Source organism: Dromiciops gliroides, chromosome 5 (genome assembly GCF_019393635.1).
Source record: "Dromiciops gliroides isolate mDroGli1 chromosome 5, mDroGli1.pri, whole genome shotgun sequence".
In the NCBI taxonomy this organism is placed as follows: domain Eukaryota; kingdom Metazoa; phylum Chordata; class Mammalia; order Microbiotheria; family Microbiotheriidae; genus Dromiciops; species Dromiciops gliroides.
The window spans coordinates 17,027,501-17,054,217 of NC_057865.1; the positions used below are offsets into that span (position 1 = coordinate 17,027,501).

At 44.9% G+C, this 26,717-nt stretch overlaps 1 protein-coding gene across 3 annotated transcripts in view; it reads right to left on the minus strand.

The window, feature by feature from the left end:
- Positions 1 to 10,777: 10,777 nt before the first annotated feature.
- SKAP2 (src kinase associated phosphoprotein 2) overlaps positions 10,778 to 26,717 on the minus strand; it is a 164,297-nt gene continuing 148,357 nt past the window's right edge. For all 3 annotated transcript variants that reach the window (XM_043967927.1, XM_043967926.1, XM_043967928.1), the window contains 2 exons: positions 13,329 to 13,430; positions 10,778 to 13,037 (listed from right to left, as the gene is read on the minus strand). In XM_043967927.1, the coding sequence (XP_043823862.1) occupies positions 13,338 to 13,430 (93 nt within the window). In that variant the 3' untranslated portion in view covers positions 10,778 to 13,037; positions 13,329 to 13,337. The remainder of the gene's footprint in view (positions 13,038 to 13,328; positions 13,431 to 26,717) is intronic.

The following is a 26,717-nucleotide window of genomic DNA, read 5'->3' on the forward strand; positions in this document are numbered from 1 at the left end:
CGTGTGCACGCGCGCGCGCACACACACACACACACACACACACACACACACACACACACACCAACCTTCCTTATTTATACAGATAAATATTTCTGGTGGCCTCTCCCAAAGCAGATTAATGGGTTAAATTTGCACCCTGAGCCAGCTGGACTAAACGTAAAATTTCTACCTGGCTCTTTCCCATTAATTTTTGCTTTCCACACTAATCTTGAATATGTTGCTCTGAGATGGTTTTTGCTGTTTCCAAACTGCATTCAAACAGGACAGGTTTTTAATTCATGCAAAAATACTAAGGACAGATCAGAAGAAGAAAAAAAAAACCTCACATTTTGAATGAAATTGTCTTTTAGGAAAGATCGAGAGTGAAGATGATGTTAGTGCATAGAACGTATTTAGTAAGAGAAGCCGAAACAGCAATTATACCAATTTTTAAAATCTAAAAACTGTTTAAAAATTAAGGCAGTAAATGTAAAGCTCTAATGTTTTCCTGCCTTGGTCTATCTCCTTCCATTAGAATTAAGCAGTGATCAATAGAGAGCATTTATTGCTAAGAGCCCCAGCACCAAGGGAAGCGAGTGCTGCACATGAAAGCATGTGTGTGTGTCTGGAGCCCGAAATCCTCTCCTACAAACCACTGAGCAAAGAAAGGAAAAGTTTCACTAAAATGGACTGGAGCTGACCAGGGACCTTGGCACCCTCCAGCTCCCTCCCCACTTCCCAAGACGGAAACCAATGAGGATTCAACTTAGAAGCAACAGTGGCCCGGCCTCGCTCAGAACACCAAGAGAACTGCCCAGTCTGAGCAGGCAGGGAACACTATCCTGGTCGGTTGTCATCATTATTGTTGTTTTTTAAAGGTAACAGAGCATTTTTATTCGGTGCAAGATAAACAGGAAATCCCATCCCAGAGAATGTTGCAAGAACAATTCCTATCCATGGACTTCCTTCCTTCTTTCCTTCCTTCCTTCCTTTCTTTTTCTCCCTTTCCTTCCTTTTTTCTTCTCTCCCTCCCTTTCTTTCTTCCTCCTTCCTTTTTCTTTCTTTCCTTATTTTCCTCTTTCCTTCCTTTCTCTTTTTTGTCTTCCCTCCCTTCCTTTCTCTTTTTTTCTTTCTTCCTCCTTCCTTGTTTCTTTCTTTCCTTCCTTCCCTTCTTACTTTCCCTTTCTTTTCTCCCTTTCCTTCCTTCCTTCTTCTCTCCCTCCCTTTCTCTTTCTTCCTCCTTCCTTCCTCTTTTTCTTCCTTCCTTCCTTCCTTCCTTCCTTCCTTCCTTCCTTCCTTCCTTCCTTCCTTCCTTCCTTCCTTCCTTCCTTCCTTCCTTCCTTCCTTCTTTTCTTTCTCTTTCCTTGTTTCCTTCCTTCCCTTCTTTCTTTTTCTTTTGTGAGGCAATTGGGGGTCAAGTGACTTACTCAGGGTCACACAGCTAGTAAGCGCCAAGTGTCTGAGGCCAGATTTGAACTGGGGTCAATTCTAGGGCCAATGCTCTATCCACTAACTTTCAAAAGACATTATTGAACAAACCACTGATGCTAGATGTTACTTAATATACACACCATGGTTGCTTGGCTAAAAAATGGAGTCTTGAATGGCCCTGACTGGTAACAAATATATTTAATAACCTTAAATAAACTTAAACTTACTTTGATATCTATACTTCAAAGTAATTCAAGACATGAAAAATGCATTTAAAAATCAGATCATAAAAGCCATTACTATTTGAAAAGAATATGCTCAATTTTTTAGATAATTTAAATTATTTAAAGACTCCTTTTGCATTTTTTATTAACTTTGCCTAAAGTTATAACATTTAAGCTTTAAGGTTAACATGCAATGAGCTGCTATTTTGCTCCATCTCTAGCCCTGTATTTTCACAAAACTGAAATCCAGTGAATTGTTCCATCCTAAGGCTGGCTGATGTCTAGTCTTTGAACCAGAGAGCTTTGATTTGGGAATGGGTCATTAACTAGAGACTGTGTGGGCACCCAGTGCTGTGAAACAGCAAAGGGGGGAATTGCCAGTAGGCTAAGAGGCCCACAAAATGGCAGCTAAGCCTGACCAACCATATGCGACACACGGTTTGGATTCTACAGTGGACTGATGGATATTAAACGATCATTGGACAAGTGGATTTGGGGATTCTTCCATTTCCTTATATTGATCAGGCAGGTCATCATTCCCCTAAGGATGGTTCAGTGAAACTCCTCATGACTAAGATGAAGGGTGCAATGAATGCAGATTCAGACGTCCTGAAATGATTTCACATGGCTTTCGTTTAAGAAAACACAGATTCCCCCACCAATACCAGGGACAGTAGGCCTGTTTGAGCACTTATTTCTGACTGGTCATTTCAGCGAGGAAGAACGTTTTGTTCTCTTCACTCTCCAGCTCAATTTTTCAGTTTGGAATGTGTGTGGAACGGGAGTCACCATAGCAATGAGATGCCCGCATTTTTTTAGACCACCAAACAGCTGAGAACTTAACAATTCGATCCCTTATAAAATCACAGACTCTGAGGGTTAGGAGGGACCTCAATGAACACCCAGTGCGGGCATCTGTCTGGTACTTTTTACTAGTTTTACAGGCTCTTCTTGTCTTGGTTACCTCATCACCACAGCCCTGGAAGGTAGATATGACAGGTCACTGATGACCTGGATTCTACACAAGAAATGGAAACACAGAGAGACCGACAGACCCTAGATCATGTGAGTGACTTCTTGGGACAGCTGAAGACCAGGATCTTGGTTTATTGACTTCCAATCTGTCACTGTTGACCATGCTCGGCAGAGGATCACTAAGACAAGGGCATCCAGGGGCAGCTAGGTGGCGCAGTGGATAGAGCCCCGGCCCTGGAGTCAGGAGGACCTGAGTTCAAATCCGGCCTCAGACACTTAACACTTACTAGCTGTGTGACCCTGGTCAAGTCACTTAACCCCAACTGCCTCACTAAAAAAAAAACAAAAAACAAAAAACCCAAAACAAGAACAACAAAAAAGACAAGGGCATTCAAGCCAAAGAGCTAACGACTATCTCTCCCTAAAAGGTGTCACACTCAGCCACCTCTCTGTGGAGACGCGACCCTGGAGAAACTTTCTCAAAGCTACTATTTGTTTTTATTATTGTATCTATTTCCCTCCAATAAAGTCCTCCACCAAGGAGCCCTCTGTGCTTCTGCAGGCTGTGCAAACAAAACGCAACTTCTGGACCTCTGAGGAGAAGGACAATGGCCACATGGGTGTCTATCAAGTGGGGGCCCATGCAGCTAATTTCAGAGAACTCAACACCAGCTTGACCAGCAGGGAAATGGGCATTTTGGTCACAGCAACTCTCGAAGACCATCTTCTCTTAAGTTATAGAGCGGTATTGCCAGGAGGTGGAGGGAATACTCACGTTGACTAAATTACAAAATAGGAAAAGATTATTTTAATTTAAATACACAGTCCATTAGCTCCTTGGTCTCCAGTCACAGTTGTTTATTTCAGTAGCTGCCAATGTAGTTTCAAGAATTGTCACTGTAACAAATGTTCTCATTGCGCTATCCCCCCTCCCTCCCTGTCGCTCCCTCTTCCTTCTCCCTCTCTCTCCCTGTTTTTCTTTTTGCTATCTCTCTCTCTCTCCCCTATCTCTCTCTTTCACTATCTCTCCCCCCAATTTTTTTCTTCCTTTTCCCTCTGTCTGTCTGTCTCTGTCTCTCATACTTGAGCAAAATAAAAGTATCATATGGCATTGCCTACCTGAGCCTATTCTCATCCTCCCCCACGTTAATGTCCTATCTATTTCATTTAGATTGGGAGTCCAGGAGGGGACTGTGACTAATTCTATGTTGGAATAGCCCCTAGCACATTGCTGGCACTCGAATGTAATTATTCAACATGGAATCATTTCATTAGATAGGAAAAGAAATGCCAGACAATGCCGAGATGGTGATATACAAGAAAACAAACACACAGACAGCCTGAAAGCAAGCAACAGATAGAGAAACCTGAGCTTATACAGTGACTGTTCTCTAGCTTTCCTTCTGATGGTTCGTGGAGAAGTCAGGACAAGACACTGGTGTACAGTGATGTACAGTGGGAAGAATTCTAATGTTCCGAGTCCTTGTATGTCTTAGCTGACTGGGCAGAGGCCAGCGGATGGAGTGAGGAAGCAAGTACAGACCATGAAGGCAGGAACTGGGAATTGGAAATGAGGAGTGCATCCATCTGGATGGGGGAGCTCATCTTACACCTAGGAGAGCTACTCAGTGGGCAGCTGGAGAGCAGGACAGCACAAAGTCATTCGCTTCCCGGCTTATGAAAAACATCCTCCAGTATTGGGCAAGATTAGATCCAGGACACTAAAAGAACAATTCCACTGCCACGCATTCCCACTCTCTGGATCATTCAGAGAGCACACGATGCACACGCACACACACACATGCACACACATTCAGGGGATTTTTTTTTTTTTTAGTGAGGCAATTGGGGTTAAGTGACTTGCCCAGGGTCACACAGCTAGTAAGTGTTAAGTGTCTGAGGCCGGATTTGAACTCAGGTACTCCTGACTCCAGGGCCGGTGCTCTATCCACTGAGCCACCTAGCTGCCCCAGGGGATATTTTTAAACCATGAAAAGCACCAATGACAGGAACAGTGACTACAACTGCCCCAACCCCAGAGCAGTCTAATGAGTGAAATGCTAGTCCTGGCCAGGATATCTAAAGAGTTCCCAGCAAGGACTCTGGAAAGCCCCAGAGGTCAGAAATGAGTCTTCGGGTAAATCTACCATCCAGGTCACTCATGTGCTTCTGGAGGTCACCTTAGTCAGTATATACTGATTTTAAAGGAGCCCATGTCCAAACAGGTATAGACCCATCAGACAACCATGCCCTTCAGCTACCCCAGGTTCAGAGACCACGTGACATCAGACCAAGCCCCTAAATGAATGTATTCATTGACCGAGAGAAGATTGAATAATTTGGCAACAGTCTTCTCACCTATTTGATGGGACCATCAGTTTATAGTCCATCTTGCTCAGCCGTGACTAAATCCTGCTACTGGCTCATTACTGTCTGAAGCCTGATATCAGGAGAGAAGGAGAACTTCACCCCTGGGCTTGGACTTTGAGGCTCAGGCTGTTGGGGTTATGGAGAAGAGTAGAAACAGGAAAGTAGAAAACCAGGAAACTGGATGGGAGCTCCTCTGGTTTTTCTTGGCACTCCCTGGAAGGCCGTTTCCAATCCAGCTCCTACCTGTCCTTTCTGCCAGGTGATACCCGACTGTCCCCCCACCACCACATTCTGATGGTTTGGCCAAAGTGGCTGAAGGTCCTCGACACAGGGAACACCATCTCCTCTCCATCCCTTCCTCAGCCCTGGGAAGTATCCCCTCCTCACCTGTGCATCTTAGAACCCACCACCTTCTACACGAAGCTTTCTGCCCCCTCCAAAGTGGCCTTGTATCTATTTTGGAATTTACTTACATGTGTGTGCGTGGTTACTCTGGGAAGAATGGAAGCCCCCTTGATAGTAAAGAGTGCTTTGGGTTTGTGTATTCTAAGGGCCTGGCACAGTGGCTAGAACATAGTAGGTGCTTAATACTTGTTGACTATTGGAATGCACCACCTGAATGGCTGGGCTACTAGAGATTCCTATGTTCACCTGACCTGCAGGATCAAAGGCTAACATTCCAGCTGCTCGGGGGACAGCGTAGCCACTGGGGTCCATCTGTTAGCGATTTTTCAAATGAACCAATGTCTTCGACTAGCTGGCACGTCAAATGAAGACCTACCACATACACAGGATTAAACTAGGCACTGGGTCTGCCCACTGATTCCTAGAAAATTAAAGGTATAATCTGATCTCAGAGCTATAGTTAGATGGGACCTTATGTAGCGTAGTGGAGAGATCACCAGACTTGGGGTCAGAAAGTCCTGGGTTCAAAACCACTCTCAGACACTTGTTACTACTGCCTGTATGACCCCGGGCCGTTGTTTCACTTCTGTGTCTCAGTTTTCTCATCTGAAAAATACCTCCCAGGCTTGTTGTGAAGATAAAATGAGATGTTTATAAAGTGCTATATAATTGCTGGTTGTTCCTTCTGGAGAGCAATTTGGAATTGTGCCCAAAGGGCTATAAAGCTGTGTATACCCTTTGACCCAGCAATACCACTATTTGGTCTTTTTCCCAAAGAGATCATAATAAAGGAAAAGGGCCCACAGGTACAAAAATATTTATAGCTGCTCTTTTTGTGGTGGCAAGGAATTGGAAATTGAGGGAATGCCCATCAACTGGGGAATGGCTGAACAAGTTGTAGTATATGAATGTAATGGAATTCTATTGTTCTGTAAGAAATGATGAGCAGGTGGATTTCAGAGAAACCTGGAAGGACTTGCATGAACTGATGATGTGTGAAATGAGCAGAACCAGGAGAACACTGTACACAGTATCAACAACAGTGTTGATTGATCAACTGTGATAGAATTGATTCTTCTCAGCAATACAATGGTATAATTCCAAAGGATTCATGATGGAAAAGACTCTCCAAATTCAGAAAAAAAAAAGAACTGTGGAATATGGATGCAGATTGAATCATACTATTTCTTTTGGTTTTGGTGCTGTTGTTTTTCTTTTTTGAGGTTTTCCCTTTTTGCTCCGATTCTTCTCTTATAATGTGACTAATGCAGAAATATGTTTAATGTTATTGTACATATATAACCCATATCAGATTACCTGCTGTCTTGGGGAGGGGGTGAGGGAGGAAGAAAAATTTGAAACTAGAAATCTTATAAAAACAAATGTTGAAAACTATCTCTACATGTAACTGGAAAATAATAAAATACTTTTATAATTAAAAAAATAATTTCTGGTTGTTATTGTCATCATCTCTCCCAGAGTTTGGCTTTTGTGCATGTATGTGTTGCCAATAAGTCAACAAACATTTATTAAGTGCCTTCTATGCACCAGAAATTGCACAAAGCACAGAGGATACAAATACAGGGGAAAAAGACTGCCCCTGGCCTCGAGGAACTTACATTCTAAGGAGGAAAGAAAATACACCAAAGGGAGCTGAAGAGGAGGCAGAGGGGGAGGGGTGGTGCCGGGTTCAGAGAGTCAGAAGCAGATCTGGGAGAGGAATGTGGCCCAGGCCCCTCTGCCAGTCAGGGAAGCTGAGGACAACTTCTGGGACTGCTCCCAGGTGAATAAAATAAAATGTGCAGGCTGACAGAAGACACCAGTCATATGTTCATGATGAATTCACAGACTCCAGGTGAAGACCCTCTGATCTAACTTACAGATGAGGAAACTGAGGCCAATATAGGTCACACAGGAATTAGGGGGCCAAGGCAAGATTCAAACCTCATCACGTGACTCTAAACCAGCAGGAAGGCTGCTGGGGGGGGGTGCTTACTAAACAACACTAGATTCTCTACATGCACTCCCTCCAGAGCAGGGTAGACAGGAAGAGGAATATCTCATTCGTTGGAATTCCTTTTCTTCCGGAGCAGTCATCTTTAACCAGCGAACATTCATTCCAGTTATTATTTTTTCTGTCCTTTGAAAGTACCTGTGGGGCAATTTCCCCACAAAAGAGGTGAATTGTAGCTCAAGCTACAAAGCGGGACTGTTGATGCACATGGATCACAGCGGTTATATTCTCCTCCTGCAGATCCAAGGCCAATAAATAGAAGACAGACAAATACAGCTCTCATCTAGCTGGGACCGAATGATGAACAATAACAGCAAAGCAGTGATCATGAAGAGGAGAGAAACTTGAGGAATTGCTCCTCTGGGCTCTGTTGGGTGTTACCACACATGCCGCCGACACCTCTGACTACAAAGGCCATGGGTGGCGACTGTAGCGCTCCCCCTAAATGTGGCACTCTATGCTTGTAGAACGCCCCCAACTGCAGGGCCTCAAAGCTCTCACCAAAATCAGAGAATCCAATTTCTTTTTTTTTTTAAATTGTTTTTTTTTTTTTATGGGGCAATGGGGTTAAGTGACTTGCCCAGGGTCACACAGCTAGTAAGTGTTAAGTGTCTGAGGCCGGATTTGAACTCAGGAACTCCTGAATCCAGGGCCAGTGCTTTATCCACTGTGCCACCTAGCTGCCCCAAGAGAATCCAATTTCAAAGAACTGTCCATCTTTAGAACGCCTTCCCCTTACCAATGAAAACCCAACCTAGACCAAGGAGGAGTATGAAATGAAATAATGAATCAGACTGCAGTTGGATCTGGTCCCTGTGGAACCCCCCCATCTCCAAAGCTTCCTTCCCAGTGCAGCAAAGAAGATGGTTTTGGACTCAGGAGTCCGAGACAGCCCTTTGGGTGTCATGGATCAGATACAATCAGAGATGCTTGGCTGGGCCCCTGTGAGCCAACACAGCCTGGAAAGCAGGAGTGGGCAAAGATGTCAGAGGAAGCCTCTGATTTCTCTGTTCTCCTTGAAGAAAAGGCTTGACACGGAAATTTTAGTGGAAAACCAGAGCGAACCCCTTTGAGGAACTCAACAACCATTTTGATATTCCCCCCCACCTCCCCGCCAATGCTGGTCCTACCTAACACTCAAATCAATTCCATTTGTTACTGTTTTGGGGGAGGAGATGAGATCTTTTAAAAGGATTGGTTTTTTTTTTTACTGTTTCTACTTTTGGACTGTTTTTCCCCTTCTTTTATGAGGTTTTCCCCTTGTGCTCTGATTCTTCTTTCACAAGATGACTAATGTAGAAATATGTTTAATGTGATTGTACACATACAACCTATATCAGACTGTTTTCCATCTTGGGGAGGAGGGAGGGAAAGGAGGGTGGGAGAAAAAAATTTGGAACTAAAAATCCTGTGAAAACAAATGTTGAAAACTATCCTTATATGTAAATGGAAAACAATAAAATACTTTAAAAAAATTAAAAGTATTGTTTTCAGGGGTTGAAAAATGTTGATTTTTGGCCTTCAGGGGAAAATGTAGAAAATGACTAGCCCTGCAATCCGTGAGCTAGTTTTAAAAAATATTTCAGTCATAGCATTTCAATATAATTGGTTTCCTCTGGAATCATCTATTTTAAACAACAGTCATGCATTTAAACACATGATTCTGAGAAGGGGTTCCCAGGCTTCGCCAGACTGACTGCACACAAAAAGGAAGGACTCTTGTCCTGGAGAGGCATTTTGTCTGTCCATTCCATAAGCTGCTGAAGTCTCAAGTTTGGGGACCCCAGAATCTGCTAAGAAGTGTTTTCTGAGTGCCTGCTACATACAGCTTCTCCATCACAAAAGGTCCTGTGCCTTTAGTTAGTGGCTAATCTTATGATAGCAGACCCTGTTAGCCCAACAATGTTATATCAACAATCATTGCCAGCTGAAGCTTCCACGAGTGTGTCAGTCACTAAATACTGGGATGGACACTCTAGACCTAACACTCTGAGGTGTTTACAGAAACTTTGTCAGGGCAGATCTTCTCTGAAAGGAGGAGCTGATCACACTGGCTGGAGTGGAGGGTGCCAGACATCACCTGTTTCCCCTTCTGCTGGCCAAAGGCTTAAGTCAGACACGGAGGGCAGATGAAAAACCCAGAAATCTATTTTAGGCATATGCTCCACTTGTTTTTGTCTCTTACTAGGGCACAAAACTCAGGGCTCAACTGAGCTGGATGAATGGGTTTTCAATGGCTCAATGAAGCCTGAATCACCCTAATATTTGTGACCCCCAGACTGTCTTCTCTGAGTTTGCTTGAGATAGGGAGCAGAGAGCACTTTTCTGTGTGGGGAGGAGATGAACCTGACAGATCCAGGACCCCCCAAACCCTGGGCAGGATCTGTCGTTACAACTCAGCCACGTGGGCCGTGACAGCAGTGGCTCGATGGGCTCAGGCCCCAAACGTCCACCCCTTTGCTGCCCTGGTGACTGCAAATGGCCCCACGATGAAGAAGGAGCTCAGAGAGCCTTCCCAAGTGACACAGGCCAACTCTTTCATTGTAAAGATGAGACTCAGGCCACTGAGACAGAGACTGCGACTTACTTGTTCACGGACATGCAGCCAGGTGACGGCAAGGCCAGGTTAGAGCTCAGATCTCTTGATGCTGTACAGGTTAGTCAGTCAACAAACATTTATTAAGCACTTACTATATGCCAGACCCTGTGCTGACCAGCTCCTGTTCTAGTGTGGTTTTCACTGTGGAAGGACCCTAACTGTAACAGCCACAGGAGAGCCCCCAAGCTACACAGGAAGCATCTGACTGAGCCCTGCACTGGGCCCAGCCCCGCTCTAGAAGGCTGTCCTCGTTTTGGTTGGGTGAGGGTGAGTCCTCACAACAATAGCACAGGTCTGGGCCAGAGCAATGACCCAGAGAGGGATGAAAGGTGAGTTTCCCCGTGAGTGTAGGACGTTTTCTAGGATTATCTGTAATGACAACTAGCTAACACCAAATCCACCACCATCCACTGGAGGTGAGCAAAACAATCGCTTCTTTCTGCCTGAAGAGCATGGGGCCGACTGAGACTTCTCCACCAGAGAAAACATTCCATGCGCAAAAGTGGGACCAGGGCGTAGAGTGAGCTGTGGTTAAGTCTCGGTCCCTCAGCAATAACAGGCATTTGTTCTATCCTTACTATTTTGAATAAATTCCGATGACAGCCCTATTTCATTTCTTCATTCAGTTTGGAGGCCAGATGGCATTAGAATCATTCACTGCACCTTGTTGTGCTTAATTACTACAATCAACACACTATTTTCCAAATTAATCATAACAAAGTAATTTCATTAGTAACACAGCAGGCTGTTGAATTATTAGCATCATAACAGTTTGCAAACAATTAAACTTTATTTGAACCTTAAAAATTTGCAGAGTGGAACATTATTGTAAGATCTAATGGCAACAGTGTACAAATTCAGTACGGCGCAAATAATCAAGCAAAATGCTATATAAAATATGACTCACAATCACCTTTGAAAAAAAATTGGTTCTCTAACTGTCCACAGAAAACCAAATAAAAGTGAAGCAAACATAAGGAAAACAGAGCAATGAGCATCTTTTTAAAGCCACACTGTTTAAAATCACATTGATGACATATCATGCTGGACTTGGGCGTGTGATATTGTCAAGGGTGTTGAAGGAAACTTTCCCCATGATTCACAAGTGCTTGCATCAAGCTTACATCCCTTGCTCAGGCCTGGATCTAAGGAGATGGGCATCTCGCCCATTATTCTCTCTGTAAATGGTGGTGTCACCTTTCTTCGCCTTCCCCCAAAGACCCCAGAAAAATAGCAATGGAAGCCAGAGCCCCTAGTGCCACCATTAACGGGAGGATGTCTGGGCAGACACTGCTATTCATCGGTTGGCAAAGGACTCCCTCTCCTGGATTAACAGTAAAGGGAAAAAAAAGAGGAAGGAATTCTCCAAATGTTCTAAATTAGGTGGCTGTGGCCTTGGTGGGGGAAGGGTTTCAAAATGGTTCCCTATGTGATGAAAATCTGCTGCCATCTACTGGCCCCACTTGGCAATGCGAAAAGCTTCCCAGAACCCATGCCCATTTCTATGCCTGGCTCTACTTGGGCATTTCTCTCTTTTTAGCAACTTAACTTGGAAAATCAAGTTTGCTCGTTTCTCTCCAGGCCAAAGTCACCTATTTTTGCTAATTTGGTTTATATACTAAGTGTGTCTGGTTTTTTTTGTCCTAAGACTAAGATGTCAATTTTTCTAAATTAGTGTAGAAGGGCAATTTATCCTTTATTTTGTTATTTTTCTCTATGTGAAATTAATGAAGAGGTCAATCACAAACATGAATCTGCCAATTTCACAGTGATGGGAGAATGATGACAGAACGCTCCCAGCAGCTTCTCTATCTCTAAGTCCTGTAATTATCTTCGTGCTGTTTAAAAGGGGGGTGCTGGGAAGGCTATTTATGGCCACCGCTCCCTGGAAGGGCAGGAATGAAAGCCCAGGGCGGGGGTGTCTAACTCGATGACCTGCGGATAAGGAGCTAAGAGAGACTCAAGTAGTCTTGGACCCCCTAAGCAATTAGGGGCATTTTAACCCCCATCTGCCAAGAGGAGCTAGGGACTTGCCCATCAACAACAGGTCATCACTCCATTGAGGCTCATGCTGGGCACACGTTCATCTGCTGGCAAATGAATGTTCTAGAAGTTTCTGGACTGGACTGGGTGGCCCCAAAGGCCCTGTCCAGCTCTAAACAACTCTGCCTTTCACCATCCAGCAATGGGCTCACAGGCCCAGGGAGGGATCTCAGTTTAAAATAACAAACTTCTTTCACTTCATGGTGGTGGTGGAAACTCTTCTAGGGAATGGTGGGGAGCAAATTCCAACCGTGACTTGGTCTCAACGTCCTACAATCCTGTTCCAGATAACCCAAGTGGTTTTTAATGACAATGGGCTTTGTGGGGTTCTTCAACAACACATCTTGGGGAGATGACAGTCTGTTGTGTTTTTCCATCCCAGTATTTTTCCTTCTTGCGGACACATTTAATACGATGTCAATTCGCCAATAAGGCATACATTCTTTCGTGATAAAAGGTCACCACTATGTGAAATGCCAAAATAAATCACTCACGGTGCTTTAACGCATTGGCTGAGTGCAAAGGACCCACTTTAAAACTTGCCTCATTGATATATATTAAATGAGAATGTCGGTGAAATTAGACACTGAAGCCATACAACTTCACCTATTCTGAGCAATGGGCATTACAAGACCCCTGATAAGAATGGTCACCTGACATTTGAGGAACAGAGTTGGGTTCTTCCACAAAGCCCAACGACTGAATGCACACAAAGCAGCTGAATAAATCACAACTACACTTGCTTCCTGTGCAAAATAGCCACGAATATGATTGTTCTGCTCCTAACCAATTGCTAGGCATACTTTCAGTGAATGTGGGATCATAAAAACATTGTAAAGGAGGAGAGTATAAAATTACAGGCAAAGATGAATGGAAAGAAAGCATTGATGACTTTCTGAAACTCGATGCATGGGTGATCTCGTGAAATCCACAGCGTCGATCAGGCTGCAATGAAGAGTCAAGCTCCAACTTCTTCACTTCTAAATGTTAAGATTTGCTGAGTAGAAAAAAGTAATGTTTTCAGATGTGATTTAGAAGCACATCAACAGAGCTACACGTGTGATTTTTATAAAGAAGAGGTAGAAGAGACAAGTAGCTATTTCCAAGAGAAATTTCACAAAGCTTTTTTTAATTAAACATTTTTTCCAAGGGTGGGAAGAAAACAATCTTTGACAGACCCACTACAACAGTTTCAAATAAGGGAAAGACATGTTAAAAAAAACAACAACCAACCCAGAACAAGAGAACATATGAGCCATTAGAGAAGATTGGATTAAAATGTACTTACCCAGGACTCTCAAATATCATACATCTCCATTATGTAGGCTTTAGGCACCAAGCCAATGGTCCCCTTCATTTCTCCTACCCACCAGCCAAATCTACTGTAGTCCTAATTGAAAACAATATGCAATATTAACCTTTAGTCGGGGATAAATGCAATATACTTGGTATGCAACTTCTTACAAACATTTTCTTCCTTTATAAAGTTAGAAGGACTTGAACTGAAAATGGAAACATTATAATCTTTTTGTTTCTGAGCACTTTCAAAAATGCTGTTAGGCAAAGATTTAAATGAACTTACAAGACAATGCATGTTTATTTTTTGGTGTAGAGAAAAAGAAATGGATGCATCCGATACACACCCGGTACATCAACCCCGCCCGCTACCAACCACATCAGAAGACTACCCCTTTCTTGTGGCTTTTCTCCAACACTTAGATTCCAATTTTATGGGATTCTTAAAGCACTCTGAAATAGCAGCCGAATCTGAGATCCCCAACTCCAAGGTGTAATCACAGTGTGTGCAAGACGTTAACACGTGCAGGAGGCCCCACTTTATCCAGTCTGTCTTTTCTTTCCATGGAAGAGGAAGATAGGATGGGAGGCAGAACTTCTTCATGTAGCCAGAGAAGTCTTGGCTTTACCCAAAACAAAAACCCAGACAGACTCACAAAACCCCCACAACCCCCTCCAAGAGTCATGGGGAGAAGGGGTTGCAGCCATGTATGATTAGTGTGGTTGATGGAACACGAACTATTCGAGAAACAAATGTAAAAGTGAAATTTTAAGAACTGTTGCCACTTTAAGGCCAGAAAAATAAGTCTTTCTAAAAATTATAATGGGAAAGTAGGATTCTATTGGGAAAACCTGATTCCTATGAAGAGTTTCAGAAATCCATTAAGTGTGCAAGGTGAGGTAAGCCTGTACTCAGCTCCTCCCACCGGGGCAGTGCCTTCTATGCAAGTGTTGGGATGGATTCTTAGTTGAAATTAATTTAATTTTAGTGAGATACATACAGAATAAAATGAATTAGAAGTTTCAAGAAATATATCTTCCAAAAGCAATCCTCCTGCAAGAGCATTAAGGAATCTCAATTGAATTCTTTTCTATAAGATAAATATTTTAAAATCAATGCCAACAGCAATTCAATTGATTACGACTGTTCTAACTTCCCAGATTCATGGATAAATATGTACATCTACTGCTCAAGTGAGAGGGGGCAAAAGTAATTCAGAAATTTAATCTGTAGCAGATTGATTATTGAACTGATACATATTGAGGGAAAACTGATCTAACTACCTCGCTTCGAGTGTGTGCAACCCAGCAATAGGAAGATGATGGGGGTGTGTTGAGCCTCTAGTCCCCCCCCACACATCAGAGGGTCAAGAGTAAATGACTGGAAGAAAAAAGGAGAAAAGATTAATATCCTCCCTAAACCCAGGAAAGTGGCATAAAGGGAAGTTTATCAGAACAAGGTCTTTTTAACATCTGCTTTTTAGAATATTATTTTTATAAGCAGAAATGGATGGAAGTAGTAGCTTTTCAAAGATGCTGAAGATTCTTCTGATTCTGGTGACAGAAGCCATGTGTGGCCTAGAAATGGGTTAGAGGTAAGGTAGCTAAATAAGGTTTGAATGAACAAGAGATGTCTGGTGCTGGGAACTCAGCAGATAAAACCGAGTCCAAATTTCTTCTCTCTAAGGCACCCAAAAGATGATACTTGAAGCCCAATGGTTATTGTTCTTGAGCACTGAACGCAAAGTCAAAAGACCTAGGTTCAGGTTTCACCTGCACCAGCTAGCTGTATGACTGTGAGCAATTAACAGTTTCTTTTGGTCTCAGTTTCCTTATCTCTGAAATGGGCATGGTAAGACTTGCAGTATTTACCACTCAAGATTATCATGAGGATCAAATGTGAGCCAATACAACCCAACAAGCATTTATCATTATTATTACTCAATTAAGTATCTGCTGTGTACAAAGACCATGCATGTGAAAGTTCCCTGAATCTATCAAGTCCTTGAGAAATACAAACTATTATCAATATCAACATTTATTAAATGCCTACTGTGTGTGCCTGACACTGTGCTAAGCACTGGGGACACAAAAAGCCAAAAAAGACAAACCCTGCCTTCTAGGAGTTTACAATCTAGTGGACCGCCACCCCCACCGCCGCCACCCCCACCGCCACCGCCACTGTCAACATCATCGCCATCATCATCTTTCTAATTGCTAGGTGGGTATTTTCACCATAAGAAACATCAACTTGGTGATGCCTTCAATTTCACCTACTTAACTGTGCTACCTGGGGTAATTAGGTGGCACAGCCCAGTGGATAGAAAATAGGACCTACCTTCTTTCAGCCTTGGTTCCCTGAACTGTAAAAAACGGGGCAACAATACTACTTCCCTCTGGAGTTGTGAAGATGGAATGAAATCATAGTTGTAAAATGCTTTGCAAACCATAAGGAGATATATAAATGATTGCTGTTATTATTATGATTATCTTTCAGGCTTACAAATACTATTCCATGTAATCTTGAAATAATGCTCTTGTATTATTCCTTTCATTCTCTTTTTTGAACAATGAACCTGATTATTTCCCAATGTATGATGAAAACGAGTTTCATCTTTCTTCTACCACACAAAGCTCTTCAGAAATCTACTGCCAACAAATCACTCCTCCCCAAAGAAGCAATAACATGTTTCACATCATGGAGGATCCCATGCCACGGGTCAACCAATGAGATTCATCAAGCAGAGAGCCACAGGAAGGGTGAGCTGCTTCTGCTATAAGCAAATGGCTTAAAATTCATATGTGGGGGAAAAAGTTTTGGATTAAAATGTGTCTTGAGGGTTCTCTGTAAAGAAGTTAAACAAATCAAGAAACTATGAAATATATGCTTCCCCAAATAGAAGCTAGTATCTCAGAGAATTTAAATGAGAAAGTTCATTTAAAAACACCAAATTTTCATGTCTTTCCATTTGAAAATCATTTCATTTTATGTTCCCATGTGAAGTTAAGAGAGCCAATAAAATAAAAGGCTCTAGTGAGCTAATTTATGGATTGGTGGCAGTCATTGGCATGTGTAGACAAGCCTACCAACCCTGATGCTCTTGCTCTGATCATGACTGCCTTTCGTATGAGCCTCCAGAGCCACATGAATCCAAATCAAACTATTTGCAGTCTGGTGCTTCACTGGGAGAACAGGATTCCCAACTTCGGCCTCAAGGCTCCCCGTCACCCACAGGCTCCTCCCAGGAATCTACTCTACATCTTGGCTTCCCTCCTCCCCCTAAGATAAATCTGATTTATTATTCATTGAAATTGCTTGCAGTGGGGAAAACAACGCAATCAATCCAATGGTATCTTTTTGTCCACATGCCAATGACAGTATTGGTGGATAATGTCACACATGACCCAACTCTATATATTGGCAGTAAAGAGGAGAAATGAATGGGTGAAGCAAGCTCCCTCCTCCCTCCATTCTGCCAGCGAGATCTCCCCTATTCTGAAAGGTCAGAGAGCCTGCCGTCATGTGCGGAGTGTCTCTGAGCTCTGGCCCGTACAAGCTCCACCATCTGGGATCCCTCCCTCGAGTTAGCTCCTCACAGCCCCTAAACTGCTAACCAAGGCAAGTGACTAGGCTTCAGGAGGGCTGATAAAATAATGAAGAGTCCTTTAATCTACAGGAAACCATTCTAGTCAATTTATAAGAAATATTGCATCCCTTTGTAAGACGTGTAATTATTTTCTATTAATCATGTGCTATAAAGCTACATTGTGCGGTTATTCTGTTATCACTAGAAAGAGGCCTGCAGTCAGAGTCTGACAACGTTAGGTAATTACCAGCACAAAGCAGCTTTCTCCTCCCCGCTAACGCCATCAAGGTCCAGAGGTGTGAAGATGCTCAAAGAACACTCCAAAGAAACTCAGTGTCTGCAAAATGAATGGTTTCAAGACAGAAAGCAACACGCCAGGGACAGCCAAAAAAAAAAAAATTAGAAAAAATGCTCACTTCCTGCCTGAGACACTCTACTGTCAGATTTCAGACCGGTACATTATTTTTTAAAAACAATAAACATTTTTATTTATGGTAAATTCTTCTTAACCTGTTTGATTGAACGGTCAAAGCACAAGGTGCCACTTAATATTTATGAGAGCTGCAACATAAATGCCTGTGTCATTTTGAGAACGCTTATACGAAAGGGGAAGAGCTAGTTTTGGCAAAGTGAACTACAGACTTTGGCCAAGGAATTGGGAGATGTTTATTCATTAACTAAAGTGTTTCTGCTGGCGGTGTATTATTTTACACGTAAGTGGGGCCACATCAGTGACTTAAGTCCCTTTCAGACAGAGCTCACTCATCCCTCCTGGGTTTTCATCCACTTTCCAGAAACCATCTGGTCAAAAGCCCCCTTCTTATCCCAAATCTCAGCATTAACAAGGCTTTGGGAGGGGGGAAAGAGGGGGAAGCAACTCTTCTAGGCCTCTGTCCTCACTGCTGGAAGGCAACAGGTGCAGGACAGGTTAAAAGACCACGGGTGGATGACGGCAGTCTGTCTCCCCAACACATGTGAGCCTTTGGCAAAATTGAGGTTGTTTTATCTCCAGACACAGCCATTTGTTAATTAGGAACCAGTTAATTTTCATTATTATTTGTCAACTTATAAGTTATCAATTCACAAAAAGAGCTTTTTAGTCACAAATGGAAAAAAAAATGGGGCCCAGAGCTGTTTTTCCCAAACAGAAAGCATGTGCCTCTTGAATTTGATCCCTAGTCAAAATATTCAAATATCTGCCTCAGAGCTACTCTACAGAATCACTTCCTTGTTTCTCCAATGTGCAGCTACTGAAAAAACAAACAAACAAACAAACAAACAAAAACCCAACAACAAAACAACCCTGTATGACCTTGAGGACTGTTCCTTCCTGTATGTGGCCCCAGGAAAAAAAACCAAACAAATGGGAAATATACAGATCTGAGGGAAGCAAGCAAGAGGAGGCTTCCCTGCGACTTCTGGAAATCAGCCTGATGGTTTTACTGTCACATCTCATACACAAAGTTCCCATTTCTTTGGACGTTAAGCAACCAGGGAAGAAGCCAAGTTCTGATTCTTTGGTTGGCAAGGAAAAGTAGAAGGGGATGTCTTCTCTCTCCTATTTTGACAAGAGAAGGAAATTCAAGCAGAGGAAATTGAGTGAGCCACTGAGGGCAGCGTGGCTACAGGGGGACACCTTTGTTGGAGGCAGCCTGGGGGAATGCAGAGAGCACCAGGCTTGGAGTCAGAAGACCTGGATTTAAATTCCATCTCAGACAGCAGCTGTATGACCTTCTCTGTGAGTCTCAGTTTCTCCAAGCATAAAACAGATCTGTTGTGAACATTCCACAGCTAGGTTAGTCCTGACAACCAGCTTTAATTGGGGTTGGGGTGGGGAGGGTATATCATAGGGTTATTTATTGTAAACTCCTACACACACACATATACACACATATATGTATACACGTGTATAATGTGTACGCACGCACATATTTATCTAGAAACACATATGTGTGTGTGTGCGTGCACACAAAGCTAGGTGGTACAGTGGATAGAGTATCTGGCCTGCAGTTAAGAACACCCATCTCCGTGAGTTCCGATCGAGCCTCAGACACTCGCTGCGGGACCCTGGGCAAGCCACTTCACCCTGTTTGCCTCAGTTTCCTCATCTGTAAAATGAGATGGAGAAGGAAATGGCAAATTCCTCCCAGTATCTTTGCCAAGAAAATCCCAAATGGAGCCATGGAGAGTTGGACACGACTGAACTGAAATATGGCTAGAAGTATATGTTTGCATATATCTATAGGTATGTGCATGTGTGTATATATGCATGCACACGAGCACATGTGTGCAGACATGTGTGGGCGTGTGCACACATGTGTATGTATCTGTATGCATGGACACATAATGATGACCCTGGGGCTCTGGCCTCCTCGGAGATGCCTTCTGAATGAGTGATAGAGGGGGTGATCCAAGCTAGGAGCGTGTGCCGCTCTCCCTCCCAATTGGGATGGCCTCCTAACTGGCCTTTCTGCATCCAGCCCCTCTTCCTAGCCATCCTCCATCCCCCTCACTTGAGCCCCAAAGGCTCCTTCCTCAGCCCGGCACCTCTGGATCTGCACATCTGGCTCTGACCTTCTTCTCCAGCCTCTGTCCCTTCCTCTTCTCTGTTTCAGGAGCAGGACAACTGGACAACTGGAGCCATTCTCCAGCTTCACCCTGCCCTCCTGACGTGGTGGGGAGGGGGAGGAAGGTGAGATGGGCAGAGAGTAAAAGCCCCCCCCCCATCTTTCTCACCCCTTCTCCCTACCCTGGAGAAGAAGAGGCAAGGCCAACTCTTCTTGGGATCTTTAGACTCTTTCCCATTCTCTGCCTGGTTTTTCTTTCAGTCTTGGTTCCCCTTCCTGTCCACAGGCTTAGCCTGGCAGTCCCATCAGATCTGCTCCTTCCCCAGGGAGCCCCATCTTCTGCCAGGCTCCACTGCTGGGTCACCCTGGCTGGCCACTGTCACTGCCCCGTCCTCCTCCTGGTTCCATGGCCAAGTTTCCTTTGCTGAGAAGTGTCCCACCGGGAGAACCTGAGCCCTTGGGATCAAGACGGGGATGAAGCCGGTGTTGTAGCTGCTCATGGCTGGCGGAGCCCCCCACCTTAGGGGGGCATTTAGGTGGGCTTGGTGAAGGCTGAAGCAGCAACAGCCCCTTCTAAACTGTTCCATCAACTGATCTGAAGGGGGGCAGCTAGGTGGCGCAGTGGATAGAGCACCAGCCCTGGATTCAGGAGGACCTGAGTTCAAATCCGGCCTCAGACACTTGACACTTACTAGCTGTGTGACCCTGGGCAAGTCACTTAATCCCTACTGCCCCACAAAAAAAAAAAAAAAAGAGTAAAGGAAGTCAGAAGATCTTAAGAGCCTCTGTGGGCATAACTACTCAGTGATTAAACCAGCCAATTAACATCTGTGACGCCCATGGTAGCCCCCTCTTGTCTTGAATCAGGCCTAGCTGAGGTGGCACGGTGTGAGAACCGCTCCGGGAATCCATAGTTTGGCAGGCCCTGGGACTCCTTCCATTTTTCTGCACCCCCAAGGCAGGTCCTAACTGCCCCCCAGCAGAAGCTGGTATGTCTGAGCTTCTGCTCAGAGCACATGAGACTTTCCCAGCTCTGTGGGGGCTAGCAAAGATGACACCCTGGACGGAGGTCCATTTAAATGGCCAAACATGCATGGATTGAGTGCCCGCTGTGTACAAGGCATTATACACAACAAAAGCAAGATAAAACAGGATACTTAGTCTCATTGAACTTAGACCCTAGTCAGCTCTATGGACCACGTATGTGGCCTTTGCTATGGTGGGTATAGTTGCCAAATATCCTTTCTCCTCCAATCTACCATCTATTGTTTGTCCTCCATTCTTGAAGAGGACCATGACATTGGGGCTATGTCATGACTTGCACTAAATTGGATTTAAGTGAGGGAGGGCTGTGCAAGGTCACCAACCTCACTCTCTTCTCCAGAGCCATCTGGGTCCAGTGGCAAGATATACACCAGCATAACCAGAGATGGTCCTGGAAGTGGGGTTAAGTGGGGTCACACAGCTAGTAAGTGTCTGAGGTGAAATTTGAACTCAGGTCCTCCCAACTTCAGGGCCAGTGCTCTATTCACTGCACCACCTATCGCCCCAATCTACTGTCCACACAAGTGACCATGTCCCACTCCTCAACATTACCTCTAGTGTCAGATAGAAATTCCTTTGCTGGGCATTTAAAGCTCTTTAAAACCCTGTCCCACCCCCCTTCCTAGGGTTACACGTGGCCCCTTCCCCAGTCATTTTGGCCTCTTGCATCTTCTCACACATGGCCCCTGCCTGCCCCTTGTGCCTGGTTTCTCTCCAGACTCAGCCTCGGTGGCGCCTTGCACAGGAGGGAAGGCCTTTCCTGGGACCCCAGGTGTTGGTGCCTCCCCCCAGGTACCTCACACCTGCCTGGCAGCTCCTAACATCGTGTTTCGTGTCCAGGCCGAGCACACAAAAGAAACTAAACAAATGCTTAGTGTTGACAGATGTACTCAGCCCAGTGTCCGTCCTTGGTAGGACCTGAGGCTTCCAGACCTATGATGAGAATTTAGACACAACACTGATACATCCGCTGGTGTCTGCTGTGGTTTCCCAACGTTTCTCTTTCTTGGTGGCTTGCTTACCAAAGAGTGCTTGGGGGAAGCATGGCCCCCAATTGTGGAGTCATGGCCCCTTGAGCACGTGGGCCTGTAGCCAGGTCAGCCCAGGACTATGGGTACATCTGAAGGGTGTACGCCCATGGCACTGTTAGCCAACTACAACCTGATGAAAGAAATGGCAGTGGGCATCAACAGGTGGAAATGGATTCACCCCACCCCCAACAAGAAGGTAGAATGGATGTTGGGGAAATAGACTGTCCTTGGTTAAAAGACGTCGGTTCACTGTCAGACGAGGGCCACATGCTGCAAATGGAGCCGCCCTATTTAATCTCTCAGAACTGGTCACCTGCTTTGGGGCACAGATGATGGCAAAGAGTTCAGAGAGCTGAAGCTGCCTTGTCGGCGTGCTATGCCAATGGGCCTCGGCCAAATTTCTTTTTGCCTATTTCAATCCAAAAAAATGGCAACTCGGCCTTTCTGTCCCTGTGGCGTGAATCAAGCGTTCAGGGGTGAATGCGATGAACCAGCTGTTAGCCGAGCACAGGCTTCAGGAGTTTTTTTTTCTCATTTGCCACTTCTCCTCTTACTATGGGGCCCAAGGAGTCGTGCTTTGTGCAGAAGGCCAACTCTTCTGTAGACCGCTCATGAAAGGTGAGAAAGAATGGCACTTCTCTGATGACTTCATATTGAAAGAGAAGGCAAGAGAACATGAGACTTGAGAAATGTAGGTGTCCGGTGTGCCCCCCCAAAATCTCCAGCTCCCTTCAAGGCTCCATTCAGGAAACTCCTGGGGCTGGTCTGGAGTCCTCCCCCCGCCACCCCAGGTTGGGAAGGCTTTCTCTAAGACCTTGTATCCACTTCACTCCATAATTTCCCTGATAGTAGAGACTGCTTAGCAGTTTGAACCCCCAGTGCCTTACACACAGGAAGTGAATAAGAAATGTTTTTTGAATCAAGCTGAACTGCAGGCCAAATGAGCCCCCTCAGATACTGAGACTGAAGTGATTGACATTTCATACAACCGAGACTCATGACTGTGTTGTTCTCCTGTTTTAAGCTCAAAGCACAAAAAAGGTAAAACGAGGCAAGGAGTTTAAGCTCGGTACAGGTTTTAGTGCTTTGTTCCTGAAAATCAGGAAAGGTCCCTTTGCCTTGAAAGGGTCTGGCAGTCCTATTAAAGAATGAAAACCAAACTCCTCCCTTTCTGGTGACACAGTCACATTTAAAACATACGCAGACTCTGTGCTGATTACACTTGGGAATGTGCTGAATTGTGTAAAAAAATCCTCAAAAAAGAAAATAAATAAATTCAAGTGTTAGTAAAAATACTTTATTATTAAAGAGATAAAGCAAAATATTTCTGATTAAGGCAAAACTCAAGTGTCCCTAATTGCTACTAAACAGCTCTTGGTCCAACAACTTTGGTTCACTTAAGATGCCCAGTAAAGAAGCCCCAAACCCCCAAGTTATAGGTTCTCCTTGTAGGAGGAGTGGTCCTTGGATTGATTATTGGTAAAGTGCAAAGGTTAAAATTCTGAAAATGCCACAGACACTTTGAAGAAGGGAATGAGTTGAGCCAGGAGCGCCCTGACAGCTGCTAATTAGGACGTGTGAGAAGAGGAAAGATGGGTCCCAGCCCTCCTCACTGCTTTGCTTCCCAATGACACAACATACAATGTTTACTTCAAATGCATTCATCAAAAGAGCCTTGTCCATGTTGAACCACGTGGACCCCCTTCTCCCAAGTCAGCTGTGCTTTGCAGTTAGCACCTTACGAGAGTCTTTCTCCAAAAATAAAAGCCATACAAGTTTCAAAATGAACAAAGACCAAAATCAGAGACCAATAAAAGATGATCTCTAATGCCGATGCGAGGTCTTCTCCACTTACACCCATAAATGTAGAATGTTCCCAACTGAAATGGATGACTCAGTACTGACTGTTCTTCCGGCCTCACAGAATGTGATCGGTATTAAAACAATCAGTGTTGCTTTAAAAGGAAAGGACTAGTATAAGAGACCAAGAAGACATACTGGTAGGGACAGAAAATCGGAGAGCATCCATGGAATATTTTGGATTACATATCATCGTTCAAACAGAAATCTACATTTATGCAAAGCTACTTTTAACTGAATTCTTTTGATCATGAAAAGTCATGGTGCTGAAATTCTGTAGGGACTTTTCCAAGGCCATGAAAACACTGTCAGGCTATAGTCAAGCATTCATTCTGACGGAAGGAAACAACACTTCTGTTAAACTTGGTACATCAGTGAGTTTTGTGGTAGTTATCGCCAATTCTTGGCTGATGTAGGATAAGGAAAGTCATGACCTATGGCTTAGCCAAACTGCCTTCGACTTTTGGGCACCATTTTGGACATGCCCAGGCAGACAATCACCTGCACTGCTCACCTGGCGCCACTAGATGGTGTAGAAACGGTAAAGGCGAAATTTCACACCAGGACAAAGTCTGAGTCTAAAAAAGGTGAGATTCAGAGGTCAGCAAATAACCATCAACAATGTGCTAGTTGTATTTTTAAAGTGTCCCCACAGGCCCCCAGGAAAGCCTTGAAGCTAAATAAATTTGGGTTCTGAATGAGCGGGTCTTTGGCTTGTGTGAACAGTATGGGAGCATCCCAAAAGGTCAGAACAGGCCAGGAGTCAAGGATCACTGCTCCTACCCGCCAGCTTAAAGTCACACAGATAAGGGGGAGGGCTGGGATGACCCCTGAGGTCATATAAATCATCTCCTTTCAGGGGATAAAAATCCTCAAGCCACAACACTGCCTTACCAAGTTCCCCAAATTTCTGCCACTATGTTGATCTGCTAAATTCTAGTGGTGTTACCTCAGCAGCCTGAGCTGAGGGGGGGGGGGAGAGTGAGACCATAGTGTAGATGTCACTGGGCCACTGTCAGGAGAGGAGAGGGGCCCCGAGGCAAAGCCATGGGGCAGCCAGAGATTTTCTGTGCTATCATCCTCTGCCTGTTTGTCTCCCCGCATCCCTAACTCACCTCAAACCCTGGTATCGTCCACCTTCATCCTGCCAAGGCCACTCCAGAGTCCCTCTGGCTCCCTGACTCACTTCCCTACCCTTTCTCACCCTCCTCTTGTTTCCATCCCTTTCAGCCCCTGTGAGAATCCTGAAGGCTTCAAGCTGGCGGGGCTCTAGCCAGACTGGTACCTAGCCAGGGAGGAATGCCCAGCAGCATCTTTCCCAAGATATCGTTCAGTCTCTGCTTGAATCTTACACGGCATCGGCGAGTTAGAGTTAGAGTTAGAGGATGCCAGAGGCCACTTAAGACAGCTCTCTTCATTTGACAGACTGGGGAGGTGAAGGGACTTTGCAGAGGCTGCCACAGCTAGGAGGGGGAGAGCTCGGATGTGGAGTGAGGTCCTGACTCTGCCTCACCCGAGGCTGCCCGTTTCCCCTTCGGATCACTCTCTTTGTTCAGAAGTCTTCCCTCCCATCCAGGCAAAACCTTACACTAATCATTGAAATGGATCAAGGAGGTCGCCTCACTGTGTGCCTTCTCAATCCCATGGAACATAAACTCTTGGGTGGCGTATGCTCCCCCAAAGACCCACAGAAGGAGTCTGAAGAATGGGGACCATAGAGAGAGCTGAGGCAGGCTGAGAAGGGAGTACCTCTCCCATCGGCTGCTAAAGGCAGCTGGCTCCTTCCCCATGAGGAGAGGTCAGCCCTGGCTGCTGGAGTGGCTTCATCCAGCTCATCTTGGGAGGGCAGAAATCGCCAAGGATGCCACACCTCCATAATTATGTTTTAACGGCAGTTCCATGTTAATACAAAGTAATCTTCAGAGCTTAATTTCAATTATGGGACTGAGATGGGAGCATAATGACATTACCAGTCTACAAGTGATCTTGTTAGCTGAGGGCACTACCCAGAGCTCGTCTGCAGGGCAGGGCACCTGACGGAGAATGAAATGCCCAGGCTCTTATCTACCCGATCCTTATCCAGGGCAGGACTTCCTCACACAGCACAGGCTCATGGGATTCCGAGAGCCCCATGCATCACTTTAAAAAACAACAGTAAAAAAGAAATCTGTCAGATTCTTAAAATAGAGGAAAGATATTCCTGATGTCCATGGGTTTTTAATTGGCAATGATTTTAAATGACAGCTGTGATTTATGTGGTGGCTACAGAGGGAGCAGGCCACGGAGCCACAAGGCCGGCTTAAGACATCCTGACTGGGTTGCCCCTGGAAAGTCTCTTTCCTTCTCAGTGGCCTAGGCCACTCTCTGAGGCTAAGATAAGAGGAGGTGCCAGCCGACATTGGCTGGCGGGGGCAGCATTCTTCAGCCAGGAGCCCCCTCCGCCCGTGACACCCCAGCTCCAGTCCCAGTCCCGGTCCTTCTGTCTATCTGTCTGTGTCTCTGTCTCTCTCCCCCAGCCCCTCACACCCTCACACTGGGTCGAGGGCCAGGGCAGATCATTGGCTTTCTGTCTGTTCTTTGCTAACTAGCTGTGTGACCTTGACCAGATCCATTTCCCTCTCTGACCTTGAGCTCCCCATTTTCAGTTTCGAAGGACTGGACTCAAGGCAGTGTGGTCTGGGGGAAAGCTCACATTCTGCAATCAGAGGACCTGGATTCAAATCCCACCCCAAAAGGTCACCTGCGTGACCTTGAGAAGCTCCTTGGGCCTCACTTTTCTCATCTGCAAAATGAGAGAGTTGGATGAGATGGCCTCTCAAGGATGTTCCAGCTACAGAGATGTTCTGGCTTTCAATCCTACGATGTATGATCCTGTAGTTATGGAAAATACCATTCAAACCCTGGACCTGACACTTCCTAATTAGGTGGCAGTTAGGGGGCGCCACAGTGTGCAAAGGGCTGGGTCTGGAGGCAGGAAGACCTTAGTTCAAATCCAACCTCAGACCCTTTCTAGCTGTGTGACCCTGGGCAAGTCACTGAACTCCTCTGTCCACCTCAGTTGCCTCAACTGTAATGGAAGGGGGAATGCAAGGACCAAATGAGATCATATTTACAAAATGCTTAGAACAGTATCTGGCACAGAGTGGGTGCCTAATAAATGCTGATTCCCTTCCTCTTCCCCATGTACCAGATGTGGGCCCTCCAACTCTCTGGGCCCCAGTTTACTCTTCCAGTTCTAGGATCTTATGTTAATTAAGAAACTGTGAGGTCATTCTGCAATAGTCCTAAGAAA